The 19,272-nt window shown below is 44.4% G+C and overlaps 1 protein-coding gene across 1 annotated transcript; it reads left to right on the top strand.

Annotated features, from left to right (window-relative positions):
* Positions 1–243: 243 nt before the first annotated feature.
* LOC141763640 (ras GTPase-activating protein nGAP-like) lies at positions 244–18,231 on the top strand (the record flags this gene model as incomplete). The annotated part of the gene is made up of 11 exons (XM_074628157.1): positions 244–342; positions 1,914–2,468; positions 4,837–4,981; positions 7,604–7,748; positions 8,148–8,387; positions 9,134–9,335; positions 11,845–12,023; positions 12,300–13,275; positions 14,708–14,860; positions 15,338–15,540; positions 16,609–18,231. Coding segments are annotated over 11 exons (3,060 nt in total), but the record flags the coding sequence as incomplete, so codon positions are not given.
* Between the last annotated feature and the right edge of the window lie 1,041 nt (positions 18,232–19,272).

The following is a 19,272-nucleotide window of genomic DNA, read 5'->3' as shown; positions in this document are numbered from 1 at the left end:
TCTCTCTCTCTGTCTCTCTGTCCCTCTCTCTCTCTCTCTCTGTCTCTCTCTTTCTCTCTCTCTCTCTCTCTCTCTCTTTCTCTCTCTCTCTCTCTCTCTCTCTCTCTCTCTCTCTCCCTCTCTCTCTGTCTCTCTCTCTCCCTCTCTCTCTCTCTCTCTCTCTGTCTCTCTCTTTCTCTCTCTCTCTCTCTGTCTCTCTCTCTGTCTCTCTCTTTCTCTCTCTCTCTCTCTCACACCTGTCAGGTGACGTACGCTGGCGGCAGCAAGTGTTTCAGCTGCACGTCGGCGTCAGAGAGAGACAAGTGGATGGAGAACCTGAGGAGGACGATTCAGCCCAACAAGGTGAGACACGTTGACCTTCAGGGCTCCCTGTGCTTCATTGTTACCGACCTGGAAACGGCCCTCGGCCTTCGCTCTGGTCGTTTCACGGCCGCGTGCACAGCTAGGAGTTTGATTCCTGCTCTGAGAACAGACGTTGGTTTTTGTCAACAAGAGGAAAACTTGTCTTTCTAAGAACTATAATTGACAACAATGATTTTTTTGTAACTTTTCTTTCATGGAAAATGAATTTGTATTTCTATGATGTAATAATCAGAGATAATATTCTATACTGTGTATGTATTTATTCATCTATTTATTTATGATATGATATCACCTGCTGATACTGTGATCACTCTGAGCAGCAGCCTGGGAATGAGTTAAAAACATTATATATTTAAATATATTTCTTACTTCTGATGCTCTGAATAAGTCTAAATTAGTTGTTTTAGAAATAAAGTGGCTCTGAAAAGTCTCAGAATCTCTCTGTATGGAGGACGGAACCTGCCGGAATCAAAAATAAATCATTCAATAAATAAGTGACTCGATAAATAAATACAATGACATTAAATGTAGAAAGAATCATATTAAAAATAAATGTAGCCATTAATTTATTGATAAAATGTGACATAAATTGATATTTGTGTTTTAATTTGTTTGTTTTTTAAAATTCATTTATCTTTGTATTAATTCCCTTATGTACTCTTCTGTTTAATCTTCACTTTCATTTATTTATGTATTTATTTTGTATTAATTTTTAAATGTATTTATTTATTTTTGCATTTATTTTTTATACAGAAATAAATAGGTTTGGTGAAATAAATAAGGGGTGAAACACAGAGGGAGAATCATGCAGAAATAAATAAATAAATACATACATTTAGAAATAAATATAAAATTAAAAAAATATATGAAAATTAAAGTAAATGAATAAATAAATTAAAAATTATAAAAATATATAAATAAAAGAGAAAATTAAACAGAAGAATAAAAAAAACTGTTTCCATGGAAACCATATTTGTTTGGTTTTGAATAAAACGTTTACTTTGGTATTTGTTCAGTGTCGCGATAAGGACTCAGGAATGTAGGACTAAGGAGCATTTAGATAAAAAAAAGTCATATAAATAATTTGAATATGGTGTAAAGTAATATGTTAATGAAACAATTCCATTTGAAATAATGTCATATTATTATTGAATTAGCTCGTGATGTTTGGACCCATAAAATGCTTCATAAATTGTTTTAAATCACATTATTTAGTAATTATTTGTTGATGTGAAGATGGGTAATAACACTGTGTTTATGTATTTATCAAGCATTGCACTGCAAATTTGAACATAAATCCATCATTTCATTGCTGGGTCTTAAAATGTCCCAATAGTTGCAGAAACATCCGAATATAGAGGAGTGTGATGCTGCACCAGTAACACGGAGAGAGGCGGTGAGAGTAGTGCAGAATAAACCACATGTTTTAATGTTAAGCTGAGTCTAACTGCAGGAAGTAGCATCCACACAGCAGCTCAGGTAAACCTGGTTTAGGTCCTTCTTCTCAAAAAGGTTTTAGATATTTGAACTGACGGCATTTGTGTTTCCAGGACAACTGCCGGCGGGCGGAGAACCTGCTGCGTCTGTGGATCATCGAAGCCAAAGACCTGCCGCCGAAGAAGAAGTATTTCTGCGAGCTGTGTCTGGACGACGTCCTGTATGCCCGGACCACCAGCAAGACTCGCCACGACAGCCTGTTCTGGGGCGAGTACTTTGACTTCTCCAGCCTACCCCCCATGCACAGCATCACCGTGCACATCTACCGCGACGTGGACAAGAAGAAGAAGAAGGACAAGAACAACTACGTGGGCCTGGTGAACATCCCGGTGGCGGGCGTGACGGGCCGGCAGTTTGTGGAGAAGTGGTACCCGGTCAGCACGCCCACCGCCAGCAAGGCCAAAGGAGGGGGGCCGTCGATCCGCATCAAGTCCCGCTTCCAGACCATCTCCATCCTGCCCATGGAGCAGTACAAGGAGTTCGCCGAGTTCGTCACCAACAACTACACCATGCTGTGCTCGGTGCTGGAGCCCGTCATCAGCGTCAAGAACAAGGAGGAGATGGCCTGCGCTCTGGTCCACATCCTGCAGAGCACCGGGAGGGCAAAGGTCAGAGTCCGACAGCCAATCAGGAGCCTGCTGTTAGGGGACGAGTTCAGACACGCTTAGTTTACTTTCAGAGAGTTAGACGGTCAGCTCGCTCACGTCTGCACCGTAAATATGAAGCTACAGTTAGCTTAGCTTAGCATAAAGACTGGAACCGGGGGGAAACAGCTAGCATGGCTCTGTCCACAGCTAAAGAACGTCATATAGAGAGCTGCAGGATGAGTCAGCATGATGTCACTTCCTGTTACTGGAGGGAACTAAATCGCTGTGTTTAACCCTCTGGGACCCGCAATAGAGCCGTTTTAGTCTTCTTTAGGGGGTCCAGGAGGTCTTTAGGGGGTCCAGGAGGTCTTTAGGGGGTACAGGAGGTCCAGGAGGTCTTTAGGGGGTCCAGGAGGTCTTTAGGGGGTACAGGAGGTCCAGGAGGTCTTTAGGGGGTCCAGGAGGTCTTTAGGGGGTACAGGAGGTCCAGGAGGTCTTTAGGGGGTCCAGGAGGTCTTTAGGGGGTTCAAGGCAAAGCAGCTTTATTTGTAGAGCACATTTCAGCAACAGGGAGATTCAAAGTGCTTTACAGAAACATTCAAGAACATTGCGACAAAGTGCAAAAGATCATTAATACATAATTAAAACAGTTATAAAAACATTAAAAATTAAAACGTTAAAAATTAGAAAGTAAAAACAAGCTAAAAATAAAAGCTAGGATAGAAACTAAAATAGCGTAAAACTCAAAAGAGTAAAAGCTCTAGTGCAGTATCAGATCATTATCTGGTTTACTGAAAGGCAGCAGCAAACAGGAACGTTTGAAGCTTTGTTTTAAAAGAGCTCAGAGTTGAAGCGGTCCTGCAGGGTTCTGGGAGCTTGTTCCAGATATTTGGTGCATGAAAACTGAATGCTGGTTCAGGTTTTTTTTAGGGGGTCCAGGAGGTCTTTAGGGGGTTCAGGTTTTTTTTAGGGCGTCCAGGAGGTGTTTAGGGGGTTCAGGGGGTGTTTAGGGGGTTCAGGGGGTCTTTAGGGGGTCCAGGAGGTCTTTAGGGGGTTCAGGTTTTTTTTAGGACGTCCAGGGGTCTTTAGGGGGTTCAGGTTTTTTTTAGGGCGTCCAGGGGGTCTTTAGGGGGTTCAGGGTTTTTTTAGGGCGTCCAGGAGGTGTTTAGGGGGTTCAGGGGGTGTTTAGGGGGTTCAGGGGGTCTTTAGGGGGTTCAGGGGGTCTTTAGGGGGTTCAGGGGGTGTTCAGGGGGAGATAGCAGGTCAACAGTAGACGTCACATAGAAGTGGTGAACATCATCTGAAAGCTGGAACCTGAAGATTAATTTGAGATGCTGCTCAGCACTGAGGTTCGAGTTGTTATTAATCATAAATAAACATGAATTAAGGGTTTAGAACATGATGATAGAAGTATATAACGTCCATCTCCATGCTCTGTTGTGTCTCAGAAGTTGTTGCAGCAGTTTTTCTGGTGTTGATTCCATTTGATTCCATTTGATTCCATTTGTTCCACAGATTTGGTGCTAAATTTAACCATTTTTTTTACCACTGTAGAATTGATCAAATCAATAATCCCTCTAAAATCCCACATTAAGACCCCGAGACCTCGAGGAACACCAGAGAAAAAGACATGCTGTGATTTGGGTTCAAAAACTTTTGACATTTTGGAGGATTTGCATTCATCAAACTGCATGTGATGATCATAAAGTGGGCATGTCTGTAAAGGGGAGACTCGTGGGTACCCATAGAACCCATTTACATTCACACATCTGGAGGTCAGAGGTCAAGGAACCCCTTTGAACATGGACATGACAGTTTTTCCTCGCCAACATTTAGTGTAAGTTTGGAGCGTTATTTAACCTCCTTCACTACCAGCTGGTATGACATGGTTGGTACCGATGGATCCATCAGGTTTTATAGTTTCAGATGATACCAGTATCTTCACTCTAGCTTTAAAACTGATCTGCTACGACCTAAAAAATGCAAGTTGCGTTAATGCGTTGAAAGAAATTAGTGGCGTTAAAACAAATTGGCGTTAACGTCCCTGTTAATCATATTGGAGAACTTAACTTCTTTCTGCAGTTGTGCACTCTGACCGTGTAGTAGCATCGTTATGTGTCTATGTTGTTGGTTCATTTAAAGGCTGCCAGCGAAGGCGTCCTTCATCCCCCCATATGCTTCGTAGAAATCCCAAATTTGAGCATGAAATAAGGAATAATCCCACAACATTATCAGTTATTATTGGTTATTCTCTGACGGGTATCGCTGTTTGTTGTGTGTAGAGGTGCGTATGTGTACGGTAGTGTAGCAGTAACGGGGGGTGGAACCTTTGCATACTTTACACATGCACGTGTCCACACCCTCACCGCCGGCTCTTCCTCCCGTTCAGGACTTCCTGACAGACCTGGTGATGTCGGAGGTGGACCGCTGCGCCGACCACGACGTCCTGATCTTCAGGGAGAACACGCTGGCCACTAAAGCCATCGAGGAATATCTGAAGCTGGTGGGACAGAAATACCTGCACGACGCACTCGGTGAGTCTCAGCTCACACACGCACACACACACACACACACACACACACACACACACACACACCCACACGCACACACACACACACACACACACACACGCACGCACGCACACACACACCCGCACGCACACACGCACGCACACACACACACACACGCACGCACACACGCACGTGCGCGCACACACACACACACACACACACACACACACACACACCTGAAAGCAGGTTTTTTAAACTTGAAATGAACTTTGCCAGGTATTTACAACTAGAATAAGAATAGAAGTAAAAATAGAAACGACACAGGGGCAGAGGGACTCGAGCAGAAACCAAAACTGGAGTTTCATGTGGAAATTTATGAAGAAAGTTATTTTAATTGTCGATTTCACAGAATTAGTGACAACTATCAGTAAAACAGAAACTGCCAAAATAAAAAATAATAATAAATGACTCGATAGTTAAGTAATTATATTATTAAATGTAGCAAAAATAATATTAAAAATAATTGTAGCCATTAATTAATTGATAAAAAAAATAACATAAATGACATTAAATAATAATATCTGTTTTAACTTGCTTCTTTATTTATTCATTTTTTGTATTAATTCCCTTATTTATTTACTCTTCTGTTTAATTTTCCCTTTTATCTATTTATCTATTTATTTTATATTTAATTTTTTTAATGTATGTATTTATTCATGTATTTATGCATTTATTTATTTATGTATGATTTTCACTTTGCATTTCACCCCTTAGAAATAAATAAATCCAAAAATAAATAAATTCAAAAATAAATAAATACATTTAAAATGTATAAATAAAAATAAACAATTAAATTCATAAAAATAAATTCATAAATAAATAAAATAAGCAGAAGAGTAAGTAATTAAGAATACAAAAATAAATAATACAAAAATAAATAAATAAATAAAGAAGCAAATTAAAATATACATTACTGTCACATTTCATCAATTAATTAATGGCTACATTTATTTTTTTGCTACATATGACATTCATTTATTTATCGAGTCATTTATTTATTGATGTGATGTTTGATTTAGAAGATATTTTTTGGTGTTAATTCTGAGTGAGATCTGCATCGAGTGCGTCGGCAGCATCACGTCGATCCTGAATTAGATTAAAAGTCTTTGTTTTGTTGTTGACTGCTGAACGCTAAAATTAGAGCACGTTATGTCTTTTTTCTGCTGCATCATCTTCATCATCCTCCTCCTCCTCGGAGTGACTCTGCTCAGTTCGCAGGTTTTGAAACTTTTCAGAGACGCAACAAAAAAAGACGTGAAACAGTTGTGAGATGTGACAGAAGCAGAAAGCGTCTCAGACCCACGAGACCTGCTGTCATCACATCAGCTTTCACAGCTCTAAAACTATTAATAGCCAGAGATCAAAAACACAAATCTTTTCACCCTCATTAATATATTTATAGGTTGGCATCTGAAAATAGATAATAACTTCTGACGTCCTGCGGTGTGTCGGGTAACGTGAGTCCTCCGCAGTCACTTCTTTCTGTATCTGTTGAGTATCTTCAGCTGATGTTGAGACAGAGTGTCGGACGGTGATTCGGTTCGTCGTGCTGCGTCACCCGGTGAGCGGACGCTCGGAGGGACTCGTTGAAGCTTAATAACGTGTCAAACTGTAGAAACTGTTTCTCTGCTGACGGAGAGCTGAAACTGTCCGTGAGACTGCAGCAAATCTGCACCCGTAAAACTCTACGACATTTATTTATTAGATTAATTAAAACCAAACCAGGGTCAGTTTACGATTCAAGTTTCTATTTGTCACGTACTCAACATATCTCGACGTTGTGCAGTGACATGCCAGTACTGTAATTGAAATAAAAATGAAATGTAGCAAAAATAATATTAAAAATAATTGTAGCCATTAATTAATTGATCAAATAAATAACATAAATGGCATAAAATAATATCTGTTTTAATTTGCTTCTTTATTTATTCATTTTTGTAATAATTCCCTTATTTATTACTCTTCTGTTTAATTTTCCCTTTTATCTATTTATCTATTGATTTTTATTGATTTTAAAATGTATTTATTTATTTTTGCATTTATTTTTATTTATTTTATATTACATTTTTTTAATGTATGTATTTATTCATGTATTTATGCATTTATTTATTTATGTATGATTTTCACTTTGCATTTCACCCCTTAGAAATAAATAAATCCAAAAATGAATAAATTCAAAAATAATAAAGAAATGAAAGTACAATATATACAAATATTTTAGAAATACAATATACAAATACCAAAAAATACAATATACATAAAAATACCAAAATTACAATATATGTACATAATAAATAATAAATAAACACTGAAACACTTGTTAATAATCATTAATAAATAAATAAATAAATAAGATGACCCAATAGAATCGTTTCTATAAATAATAAATCTCTTCTGTTTTTCTGTTTCACTTCACTGCAACAACTATTAGTCAATCAGAACTTATCAATAATTTCAACGATCATCAGTCATTGTAGAAGCAGTTTGGAGAAATGAACACTAAAATTGAACATTGGAATTAGTTTAACATGTTGTGAATGTGCTTAGTTGTGTAAGAAGCCATTGAGTGTGTGTTTGTGTCACCAGGTGAGTTCATCAAAGCTCTTTACGAGTCGGACGAGAACTGCGAGGTCGATCCCGGTCGCTGCTCCAGCGGCGAGCTGGCCGAACACCAGAGTAACCTGAAGATGTGCTGCGAGCTGGCGTTCTGCAAGATCATCAACTCCTACTGGTACCGCCGGGTTATTCATCACTTCATTCAAACTATATATATATATACATTTATATATATATATATATACATTTATATATATATATATATACATTTATATACAATCATTCTTATCTTTTTTCACCCTTAAATCGTGGGGATGATTTATTAAAGACCCCTAATATATTATAATCCTTCATTTATTGAGCAATTAATTAAAAAATTATAATTAAGGTGAAAATCCCTCCCTCCCTCCCTCCCTCCCTCCCTCCCTTCCTTCCTCCCGTCCTTCCTCCCTCCCTCCCTCCCTTCCTTCCTCCCGTCCTTCCTTCCTCCCGTCCTTCCTTCCTTCCTTCCCTCCTTCCTTCCTTCCCTCCTTCCTCCCTGCTGCGGTCGCTGACATCCTTCCTGTCTCCGCAGTGTGTTTCCTCGGGAGCTGAAGGAAGTGTTTGCGTCGTGGAAGCAGCAGTGTGTCGCTCGTGGCCACCAGCAGGACATCAGCAAGCGTCTGATCAGCGCCTCGCTGTTCCTGCGCTTCCTGTGCCCCGCCATCATGTCGCCGTCGCTCTTCAGCCTGATGCAGGAATATCCGGACGACCGGACGTCCCGGACGCTCACGCTCATCGCCAAGGTCATCCAGAACCTCGCCAACTTCACCAAGTGAGTGTCCGCAGGCCGACGGCAGCCACGCCGCTCTGTCTTTTTCAGTAGGGGAGATACCGGAGGGCTCATCGAGGTGAACTCAGACCCAGTATCGGCCCAAACTACCAGGGTTCAGTTCCTCCTGTTCTGATCTGAAAGGAGTTGGTTTCCCCTAAACCGCCCCTCCTGGTCAGCATGCACAGTATCAGAGACGTGTAGGAATATCCAACATAACAGACAAATCAAGCAGAACTAATACGTAAGGCAAGCATGCAAGTGTCTGTATCCACCTCCCTCTGTACCTGAACTAGGAGCTTCTGCATGGCGTCACGTTCTCACTTCCGTTTAGAGCACAAGTGTCTTTATTCAGCTTAACGTCGCCAGTGTCCATACATCCTTAGTTATCATCCTTTACTTGACTAAAAGATGTTTTTAAGCCTTAAAAGAAAAGCTGTTATTAAGTTTTAAAGTGTTTTCAGGTGAGAAAGTGACCATTTAGATTTACAATACGTGATCAGTTTAACCCCCGGGGCTCAGCAACCTGCTTCTCTTCACTTCACTTTAGTCCTTAGTTAGGACTTTATTCTCGTCATATTACAACCGTGGATGTAGAAGACGGTCCAGTATACAGTAGCTGGTTTGGCAGTTTGAGTCTTGAAAGGGTTCAGGTCTAGGGTTCGGGTCTAGGGTTCGGGTTCAGACCCGGGTTAATGAAATGTGGAAAGACGTATCTGACCTCGGAGGGGTCTGCGTGTCGTCTGCAGGTTTGGGAACAAAGAGGAGTACATGGCGTTCATGAACGACTTCCTGGAGCACGAGTGGGCGGGGATGATGCGTTTCCTGTCGGAGATCTCCAACCCGGAGACGCTGTCCAACACGCCGGGCTTCGAGGGTTACATCGACCTCGGCCGCGAGCTGTCCGTCCTGCACGCTCTGCTGTGGGAGGTCGTCTCTCAGCTCGACAAGGTAATGACCGCCTGCCACGTGTGTGTGTGTGTGTGTGTGTGTGTGTGTGTGTGTGTGTGTGTGTGTGTGTGTGTGTGTGTGTGTGTGTGTGTGCGTGCGTGCGTGCGCGTGCGCGTGCGTGTGTGTTTGTATGGTGACTTGTTGCTTCCACACAAAAAGCCGTCCGTCCGCGTTTTCCACCAGCACTCGAACGCAACACGCATGTGTCGCTCAAACGGTGAAAATGTGACACAATCCACCCGACCCGAGCAACAAGACACAGATATCTGTATAAAAGTATTCATTGTGATGTAACATGTACGTAAAGTACTTACAGTGAAAGTAGAAAAATAAGTTTAACAAAGTATTATCATCTAAATGTACTTTAAGTACTTAAAGCATTAAAGTATTCATTGTGCAGTTAAATGTACTTGAAGTAAAAGTATACATTTTTAAGTAAAAAGTAGTCTAGTAGTATTGCTGGAGACACATGCTAACGGCAGGTGTGAACTGACGGGTTGGAGGTGTGAACTGACGGGTTGGAGGTGTGAACTGACGGATTGGAGGTGTGAACTGACGGGTTGGAGGTGTGAACTGACGGATTGGAGGTGTGAACTGACGGGTTGGAGGTGTGAACTGACGGATTGGAGGTGTGAACTGACGGGTTGGAGGTGTGAACTGACGGGTTGGAGGTGTGAACTGGTGTGAACTGACGGATTGGAGGTGTGAACTGACGGGTTGGAGGTGTGAACTGACGGGTTGTAGGTGTGAACTGACGGATTGGAGGTGTGAACTGACAGGTTGGAGGTGTGAACTGGTGTGAACTGACGGGTTGTAGGTGTGAACTGACGGGTTGGAGGTGTGAACTGGTGTGAACTGACGGGTTGGAGGTGTGAACTGGTGTGAACTGACGGATTGGAGGTGTGAACTGACGGGTTGGAGGTGTGAACTGACGGGTTGGAGGTGTGAACTGGTGTGAACTGACGGATTGGAGGTGTGAACTGACGGATTGGAGGTGTGAACTGACGGGTTGGAGGTGTGAACTGACGGGTTGTAGGTGTGAACTGACGGATTGGAGGTGTGAACTGACGGGTTGGAGGTGTGAACTGGTGTGAACTGACGGGTTGGAGGTGTGAACTGGTGTGAACTGACGGGTTGGAGGTGTGAACTGACGGGTTGGAGGTGTGAACTGGTGTGAACTGGTGTGAACTGACGGGTTGGAGGTGTGAACTGACGGATTGGAGGTGTGAACTGACGGGTTGGAGGTGTGAACTGACGGATTGGAGGTGTGAACTGACGGGTTGGAGGTGTGAACTGACGGGTTGTAGGTGTGAACTGACGGATTGGAGGTGTGAACTGACGGGTTGGAGGTGTGAACTGGTGTGAACTGACGGGTTGGAGGTGTGAACTGGTGTGAACTGGCGGATTGGAGGTGTGAACTGGTGTGAACTGACGGGTTGGAGGTGTGAACTGACGGGTTGGAGGTGTGAACTGGTGTGAACTGGTGTGAACTGACGGGTTGGAGGTGTGAACTGACGGGTTGGAGGTGTGAACTGGTGTGAACTGGTGTGAACTGACGGGTTGGAGGTGTGAACTGACGGGTTGGAGGTGTGAACTGGTGTGAACTGACGGGTTGGAGGTGTGAACTGGTGTGAACTGACGGGTTGGAGGTGTGAACTGACGGATTGGAGGTGTGAACTGACGGGTTGGAGGTGTGAACTGGTGTGAACTGACGGGTTGGAGGTGTGAACTGGTGTGAACTGGCGGATTGGAGGTGTGAACTGGTGTGAACTGACGGGTTGGAGGTGTGAACTGACGGGTTGGAGGTGTGAACTGGTGTAAACTGGTGTGAACTGACGGGTTGTAGGTGTGAACTGGGTCCTCTCTCCCTCCACTGACACCTAAATATGTGTTCTATAAATATATACACATCGATCAGGCTGATCAGTGATCCATAATCAGCTGCTGTGTTGACTGAATGTTCAGTTATTGATCGGTGATCGGTGATCAGTGATGGTGTGTGTGTGTGTGTGTGTGTGTGTGTGTGTGTGTGTGTGTGTGTGTGTGTGTGTGTGTGTGTGTGTGTGTGTGAGATGATGAGTCTGATGATGTAACGAGTGTATCATGTAACATCCAATCATTTCAGTTCATTTAACCACATTAACGCTGCGTAGCTGAACCTCACAGCATGGCCTGCCCCCCCCCTCCCCTCCACTACCTGTTGGAGTTCAGTCTCAGCATGCCCCCCACCCCCGGTTCTGGTTCTGGTTCTGGTTCTGGTTCTGCTGTGTTTGCTGTGGTTCTGTTCAGTAGAAGCATGTCATTGTAGCTGGTTTGATTTTTGTTTCCATTAAGTTTCCCTCATGTTTTCTTCCTCCTTCTGTTCACTTCCTGTCTGGCCGACTGTCTTGGTTTCGCTCTCCCACCGCCACCAACACCACCACTGCATCCTGGTGTTCCCATTCACACCATCCACACACACACACACACACACACACGGCGACCCCAGGGTGAAAATTCCTTCCTGCAGGCCACCGTAGCGAAGCTGGGTCCGCTGCCGAGGATTCTGGGAGACATCTCGCGCTGCCTGGCCGCTCCCACGCCCGTCCAGCAGCAGCTGAGACGCTTCCAGGAACACAACTCTGCACACAACATCAGCGGCAGCCTGTCGTCAGGGTTACAGCGGATCTTTGAGGACCCCGCCGACAGGTAACCAATCAGCTGACGGATCACAGTAGATACACGTTGATCAGATCCTTTACTGCAGAACAAGTACTAATACCACACTGAGAAAACACTCCTCTACAAGTACTAATACCACACTGAGAAAACACTCCTCTACAAGTACAAGTCCTGCATTCAAAACCTGACTCAAGTAAAAGTACTATCAGCTAAATGTATTTGAAGTAGTTAAATAAAATGTACTTAAAGTAAAAGTATTCATTGTTCAGTAAAATGACTCGGTGTACGTGTCACTTCCTGCAGCCACAGTGACGTCCGCAGCCTGCAGTCTCCGGTCGGCGATGTGACGGAGGGTTACGGTCGAGGTCAGCGCCCCCTGCTGGCTCAGCAGCATCCCTCCGACCAGGAGGAGCACGCCGTCCTGCTGCCCAACGGCCGCAGCGTCTCTCTGGTGGACCTGCAGGACGCCCAGAGCGTGCACGGCCCCGCGGGGCCGCCGTCGCACCACGAGGCCCCGCCCCGCCTCAGCAGGGTGGGCTCCCAGGCCTCCATCGGACACGTCCCGCCGCCGCTCAACTACCCGCACTCAAACCCTCTGACCCCCCAGCCGGGTCCGCACCAGACCAAAGCCTCGCCCAGAGACGGTCAGCCGCAGAGCGCGCCGCAGGCGAGGCGGCCGCTGCACCCGTCGCTCAGCCAGCAGCGCAGCCTGCAGCCGCTGTCCTTCCAGAACCCCGTCTACCACCTGAGTAACCCCGCCCACAGCCTGTCCACGCGCTCCGCCCACTCGCTGCGGCAGGACTCCAGCTCCGAGAACCTGAGCACCGAGAGCTCGCACAACAGCCACAGCAACTCCGACGACTTCGGCAGCCAGGTGGGGGTCAAAGGTCGCGCGCCCTCCAACAGCAGCCTGGACGAGTCGGGCGGCAGGCGGAGCGCGCAGAGCGAGGAGTGTTCCACGCCGCGCCGACACGCGCCGCCCGACCTACCGCCCGGCGCCGCCACGGCGGTCGCCGTACCCCGCCAGAGCACGACGGCGGGCACCGCCCACATCGTCAAGGTGGAGCAGCAGAGCAGAGGAGGGGGCGGGGTCAGGACGCCGCGCTCCCTCCCTCACAGCGCCTCGCTACGCAGCAGCAGCAGCGCCAACACAGAGCCCGCGCCTGCGCCTGCGCCTGCGCCCGCACCCATCCCCGGCCATGCCAGCCGCCAACAGGCCACCTGCTCCGCGGAGAACATGACTCCGCCCCCGAGGAACGCCACCAAGCAGCCACAGCCGGTACGTTTAACGTCATTCAAATCTAAAGCTTTAATAAACGGAAGTACCTGCGAGTCGGAGACAGGAAGTAGTTTCAGGTGTTTATTAACCCTTTAACTCTCCAACGGCCGCTGTACTGTAAAACCTGATGAATCCATCGGTACCAACCAGGTCAGACCAGCTGGTCATGAAGGAGGTTACATAACGCTCCGAACCTGAAACACTTTTACTTTTTATTTGAATGAATGAATTCATGTTTATTTCTGATTTATGACCAGAACATCTCGACACGCAGAGCTGAGCTGCATCTCAGATTAATCTCCAGGTTCCAGCTTTCAGATGATGTTCACCACTTCTCTGTGACATCTACTGTCTCCAAAACGTTAACAATATGTTCCCAAAATAGCATCAACGCGTCCCTAATATATCGTGTCATTTTCAGAACGTTTTGGGAACATTTTAATGATATTGTATCAGATGGCATTTAATAACTCATCACAAAGTTCACAATATGTTCCCAAAATAGCGGCATCAAAACTTCCCTAAAATGTCAGATCTTTTTGATGACATTTTGGGAACATTTTGATGACATTGTCAGAACATTTTGGGAACCTTTTGATGACATTTTGGGAACATTTTAATGCCATTTTAGGAAGTTTCAGATGCCTTTTAAAAAAAAAAAAAAAAAGTTCCCAAACTCATCACAAAGTTCACAATATTTTCCCAAAATAGCGTTAAAATGTTCAGAAAATGTTGTCAAAACTTTCCCAAAAGTCGACAATACATTCCCAAAACGTTAACAATATGTTCCCAAAATAGCGGCATCAAAACTTCCCTAAAATGTCAGATCTTTTTGATGACATTTTGGGAACATTTTGGGGACAATAAGAGCAATTTACACAACAGAAGTGCTCGCTATGCAATCGCCAAAATATGCAATTCTTGCAGGAATCTCACACTTTCACTATTTATTTCAATTAATTCATTAATTAATCAGGTTCCCAGCTTTCAGATGATGTTCACCACTTCTATGTGACATCTACTGTTGACCTGCTATCTCCCCCTAAACACCCACTGGACCCCCTAAAGACCCCCTGGACCCCCTAAAGACCCCCTGGACCCCCTAAACACCTCCTGGACCCCCTAAACACCTCCTGGTTCCGAACCTGTTAAATTGAAACTCCTTTTGTCTGTTTTCCTGCACCTGTCAGATTAAGACATCACAATACGACTCGTCTCTTCTCTTCTCTGAATAAACATCTTGGTGAAGTCGTCGTGTTCGTAAAGATAAATTCTGACAAAGTAATAAAACAGTTTTAGATAAATGTAAGAAATGATAAATCACAGATCCCGTTTTTCGTCTCCGTAAACGTGTTCCGCTTTTAATGCGATAATCAAACATTTCTGTGCAAGTGTGCACAGGTGTGTGATGATGTCACTGGTTGGTGTTCAGGTGGCGTCCCCGGTGGAGACGGTTGCCGTGGCGATGTCTCCCGTGGAGAGGACGGCAGCCTGGGTGCTCAACAACGGCCAGTATGAGGAAGAGGAGGAGGAGGAAGGAGGAGGAGGGGAGAAGAGCAAGGAGGAGGGCAGGAACACTGAGAAGGTACAGACACACACACCTGGACAGGTGTTTACAGATGTGTGGCGGTATTCTGTCCGTGTAGGACGAGATATATAGTTATGAAAAGGTATAAATTAAGTTCAAATCACTTCTCTCTCAGAATACAGTCACAAAATAAGAGAATCAGAAAACCATATGTCCATCAACAGATGATTCTCCTCATATCCTCATATTCTCAGATTGACTTCAAAAACAGCTTCAAACTTTATTTATAACAATAAAAACAACATGTTCCGCTCGCATCACAGGATGTAAACAGGATGTTCCTGTCACGCTAACCCTGTCTTCTTCCTCCTCCTCCTCCTCCTCCTCCTCCTCTTCTTCCTCCTCTCCTCCTCCTCCTCCTCCTACCCTTCCTCCTCTTCCTCCTCCTCCTCCTCCTCCTCCTCTCCTCTCCTCTCCTCCTCTCCTCTCCTCTTCCTCCTCCTCCTCCTCCTCCTCCTCCTCCTCCTCCCTCAGTACGAGCTGGAGATCTCCCGGCTGAAGGAGCGTCTGCGGGTGTCCGGTCGGCGTCTGGAGGAGTACGAGCGGCGGCTGCTGGCTCAGGAGCAGCAGATGCAGAAGCTGCTGCTGGAGTATAAACACCGTCTGGAGGACAGCGAGGAGAGGCTGAGGAGGCAGCAGGAGGAGAAGGACAGCCAGATGAAGAGCATCATCTGCAGGTAGGGACAAACTCCACCCCTCTGAGATACACAGGGCACAGAAACTAAACGCACCCGAGCACTGCAGACGCCACAAGATACTACAAGTACTGTCAGTACTGTTGAGTAATGAAGTGATGACACCTAAAAACAACTGTTTTCAATAACGTATTTATACCGTTCGATGACATCTTTGACACTTTCAAAACATTTTAGTGACATTTTGGGAATATTTGTTCAGAAATTGTTTTCCAAAATGTCAGCAATATGTTCCCAAAAAAGGGTAATTCCAAAATGTCATCACAATTTTCACAAAACAAAATGTTCTGAAAATGTCTTCAAAATGTTCCCAAAATGATTACTAAAATTACAAAAATAATATATCTGAAATGTCTTTTTTTATGACATTTGAAAAATAAAAAAAAAGTTCCCAAACTCATCAAACAGTTCACAAAATGTTCCAAAAATAGCAATAAAATGTTCAGAAAGTGTTCCCAAAATGTCAACAATATGTTCCCAAAATAGCATCATCAAAGTGTCCCTAAAATGTCAGGTCTTTTTGATGACATTTTTTAAAAAAGTCCCCAAACTGTCATTACAAAATGTTCCAAAAATAGCGTGAAAATGTTCAGAAAATGTCCCCAAATGTTAACAATATGTTCCCAAAATAAATTAAAGTGTCCCTAAAATATCATGTCTTTTTGATGACATTTTCAGAACATTTTGGGAACAGTTCACAAAAAAAATTAAAAAATAGTGTTAAAATGTTCAGAAAATGTCAACAATACATTCCCAAAATGTTAATAACAATATGTTCCCAAAATAACGTCATCAAAGTTTCATTAAAACGTCATGTCTTTATGATGACATTTTGGGAACATTTTCAGAACATTGTGATTTTGTTTGGGGAACATATTATTGGCATTTTGGGATTATCTTGAAATAAAATGTAAATGAAATACAATAACATAACAGAGAATGGTCGACGGTGGAGCTAATTGAATAACTTAAACAATGAATTGTTGATGACAGTATCTACACAGTGTACAGATAATAAGTGTGTGTGTGTGTGTGTGTGTGTGTGTTCAGGCTGATGGCGGTGGAGGAGGAGTTAAAGCGGGACCATGCAGAGATGCAGGCGGTGATTGAAGCCAAACAGAAGATCATCGACGCTCAGGTACAACGTCACACCTGCATCCACATCCACACAGTAACCATCAGTAACGGAGCGCTGGATGCCAGCTTAGTTTAGTTTTATAGTCATTTACTCTGAAACATGAAACGGTTTCCTACACGGCAGCGTTAAGGTCCTCAGCTGTCACAGAAAACAAACTGTTGAAGGTCCTCAGAGAGACTTTTAGTTCTTGTTCTCTGCCTCTCATCGTCTCTTCACCGATTTCAGGTCAGTAACGGATGTGAAATAAACCAATCAGGCAAGTAGTGACTGTAGCCCCGCCCCCTCCCTCACCCCCACCGCACCATGCTGTTTAAGAAAAAACACATCAACAACGAGCGCCAACACACCTGAGCAGCCAATCACAGAGCAGATATACCACGTTCATTACCCAGCATTCATAGCGTTAGCGTGAGAACTATACTAACAAACTTTGATATTGTTTATTACACAGCTGTGTTGAATACTCCATTCTGATTGGTCAATCACGGCGTTCTGCGGTCTGTAATTTCTGTATAACAGACCGTTGCTACGTACAGCAGACCGTTGCTACGAATAGCAGACCGTTGCTACGTATAACAGACCGTTGCTACGTATAACAGACCGTTGCTACAAATAGCAGACCGTTGCTACGTATAACAGACCGTTGCTACGTACAGCAGACCGTTGCTACGAATAGCAGACCGTTGCTACGTATAACAGACCGTTGCTACGTATAACAGACCGTTTCTACGTATAGCAGACCGTTGCTACGTATAGCAGACCGTTGCTATGTATAACAGAATGTTGCTATGTATAACAGACCATTGCTATGTATAACAGACCGTTGCTACGTATAACAGACCGTTGCTATGTATAGCAGACCGTTGCTATGTATAACAGAATGTTGCTATGTATAACAGACCGTTGCTATGTATAACAGACCGTTGCTATGTATAACAGACCGTTGCTATGTATAACAGACCGTTGCTACGTATAGCAGTCCGTTGCTATGTATAACAGACCGTTGCTATGTACAGCAGACCGTTGCTATGGACACAGCTCTGATGTTGGACTCTGGCGGACCATTTTCATCAGAAAAATTCAACCTCGTCCTGAAAAAAGGACGCCGCTTTTTCACCGCGTAATATACCGCGTGTTCTGTGTGAAAGTTCTCATGACAAAAACAACACTTTGAGAAAAAATACTTTATTGACGTGCGAATTAATCGCACAAATAAAACGCCGCCGGTGTGTCTGAATTTTGCACGCATCCCGCGGGTCTCCGGAATCAGCTGACAGCTACCGATTGGCCCAGAAGGGCTGCAGCTGGTTGTCAAAGCAAAGTTAAGTTTCATAATATACTTTATTATTACCAGTTTATTTTTATAAGAATACTTCTAAGAATAATCTTCGTTAATATTAGCCGATGTGTTCCGTTTGTTAAACTCTCACATGGACTCGTCTTCAGGCTGCTGGTGTTTCGGTGTTTTGGTAGTTTGGTGTGCGGCGCTCTGAGCTGGTTTTATTTCTGTTTGGCTGCCGCCCCCCCCCACTCGCCCCCGCCCCCCCCCCACACCCCCCTCCCCTCCCTTCACCCCCCCCCCCCCAGTTCACTCTTCGTTATTGAACCAGGATGAGAGGTTTTAATTCGAGTCACTCAGGTGTGTCTTCCTGGTCTCAGTTTCTGAGCAGGTGAATCAAAGATCAGAGTTTGACTTCCTGCTGAGAAACTGCAGCTTCACTCTCTCTTCCTCTTCCTCTTCCTCTTCCTCTTCCTCTTCCTCTTCCTCTTCTTTCTGTTGGTGTGTTTTACTTTCTGCTGCCGCCCTCGAAACGTTTCATCCCGTCGGGTCAGAGACGCATCACAACTTTACTCTCCGTTGAACGTCCACATTTTGATTCTTTTGATCATTAAAGGAACAGCGTTCTGTAATATAATATTAATAACTATGTTTGTAATACGCATTAATGCCACTAATGGTTGTAGGTTGTAGCTAGCTCGTCGTGAAGGAGGCTAAACTGTGAGCTTCAATCCATCACTTATTACTGTATAGTCCAATCCATTCATCTAGATTCTAGATGAACCTAATCAATACTGAACACAAATAAACCAAAATCACTTCACTTTATTAATCAATTTATCTCATAAAAACATTTAACAAGTAGAAACTACCAGAATCTGGGCGTCCATCGGCCTCCATCGGCTGGGCTGAGAGAGAGAGAGAGAGAGGGAGGAGAGAGAGGGAGAGGTAGAGAGAGAGAGAGAGAAGAGATAGAGGAGGAGAGAGGAGAGAGAAGGAGAGGGAGCGAGAGAGAGGAGAGAGAAGGAGAGGTAGAGAGAGAGGAAGAGAGAGAGAAGAGAGAGAGGGAGAGAGAGAGGAGAGAGAGAGAGAGAGGAGCGAGGGAGAGAGGAGAGGTAGAGAGAGAGAGAGGGAGAGAAAGAGAGAAGAGAGAGGAGGAGAGGGAGAGGAGGAGAGAGAGAGGAAGAGAGAGAGAGAGAGGAGGAGAGAGAGAGAAGAGAGAGGAGGAGAGAGAGAGAGGGAGAGAAAGGAGAAGAGGAGGAGAGAGGAGAGAGAGGAGAAAGAAGAGAGAAGTTAG

Source organism: Sebastes fasciatus, unplaced genomic scaffold, assembly GCF_043250625.1.
Source record: "Sebastes fasciatus isolate fSebFas1 unplaced genomic scaffold, fSebFas1.pri Scaffold_112, whole genome shotgun sequence".
Taxonomy (NCBI): domain Eukaryota; kingdom Metazoa; phylum Chordata; class Actinopteri; order Perciformes; family Sebastidae; genus Sebastes; species Sebastes fasciatus.
The sequence above is the reverse complement of the archived record's forward strand: the minus strand, read 5'-3'. Positions and strand labels throughout refer to the sequence as shown.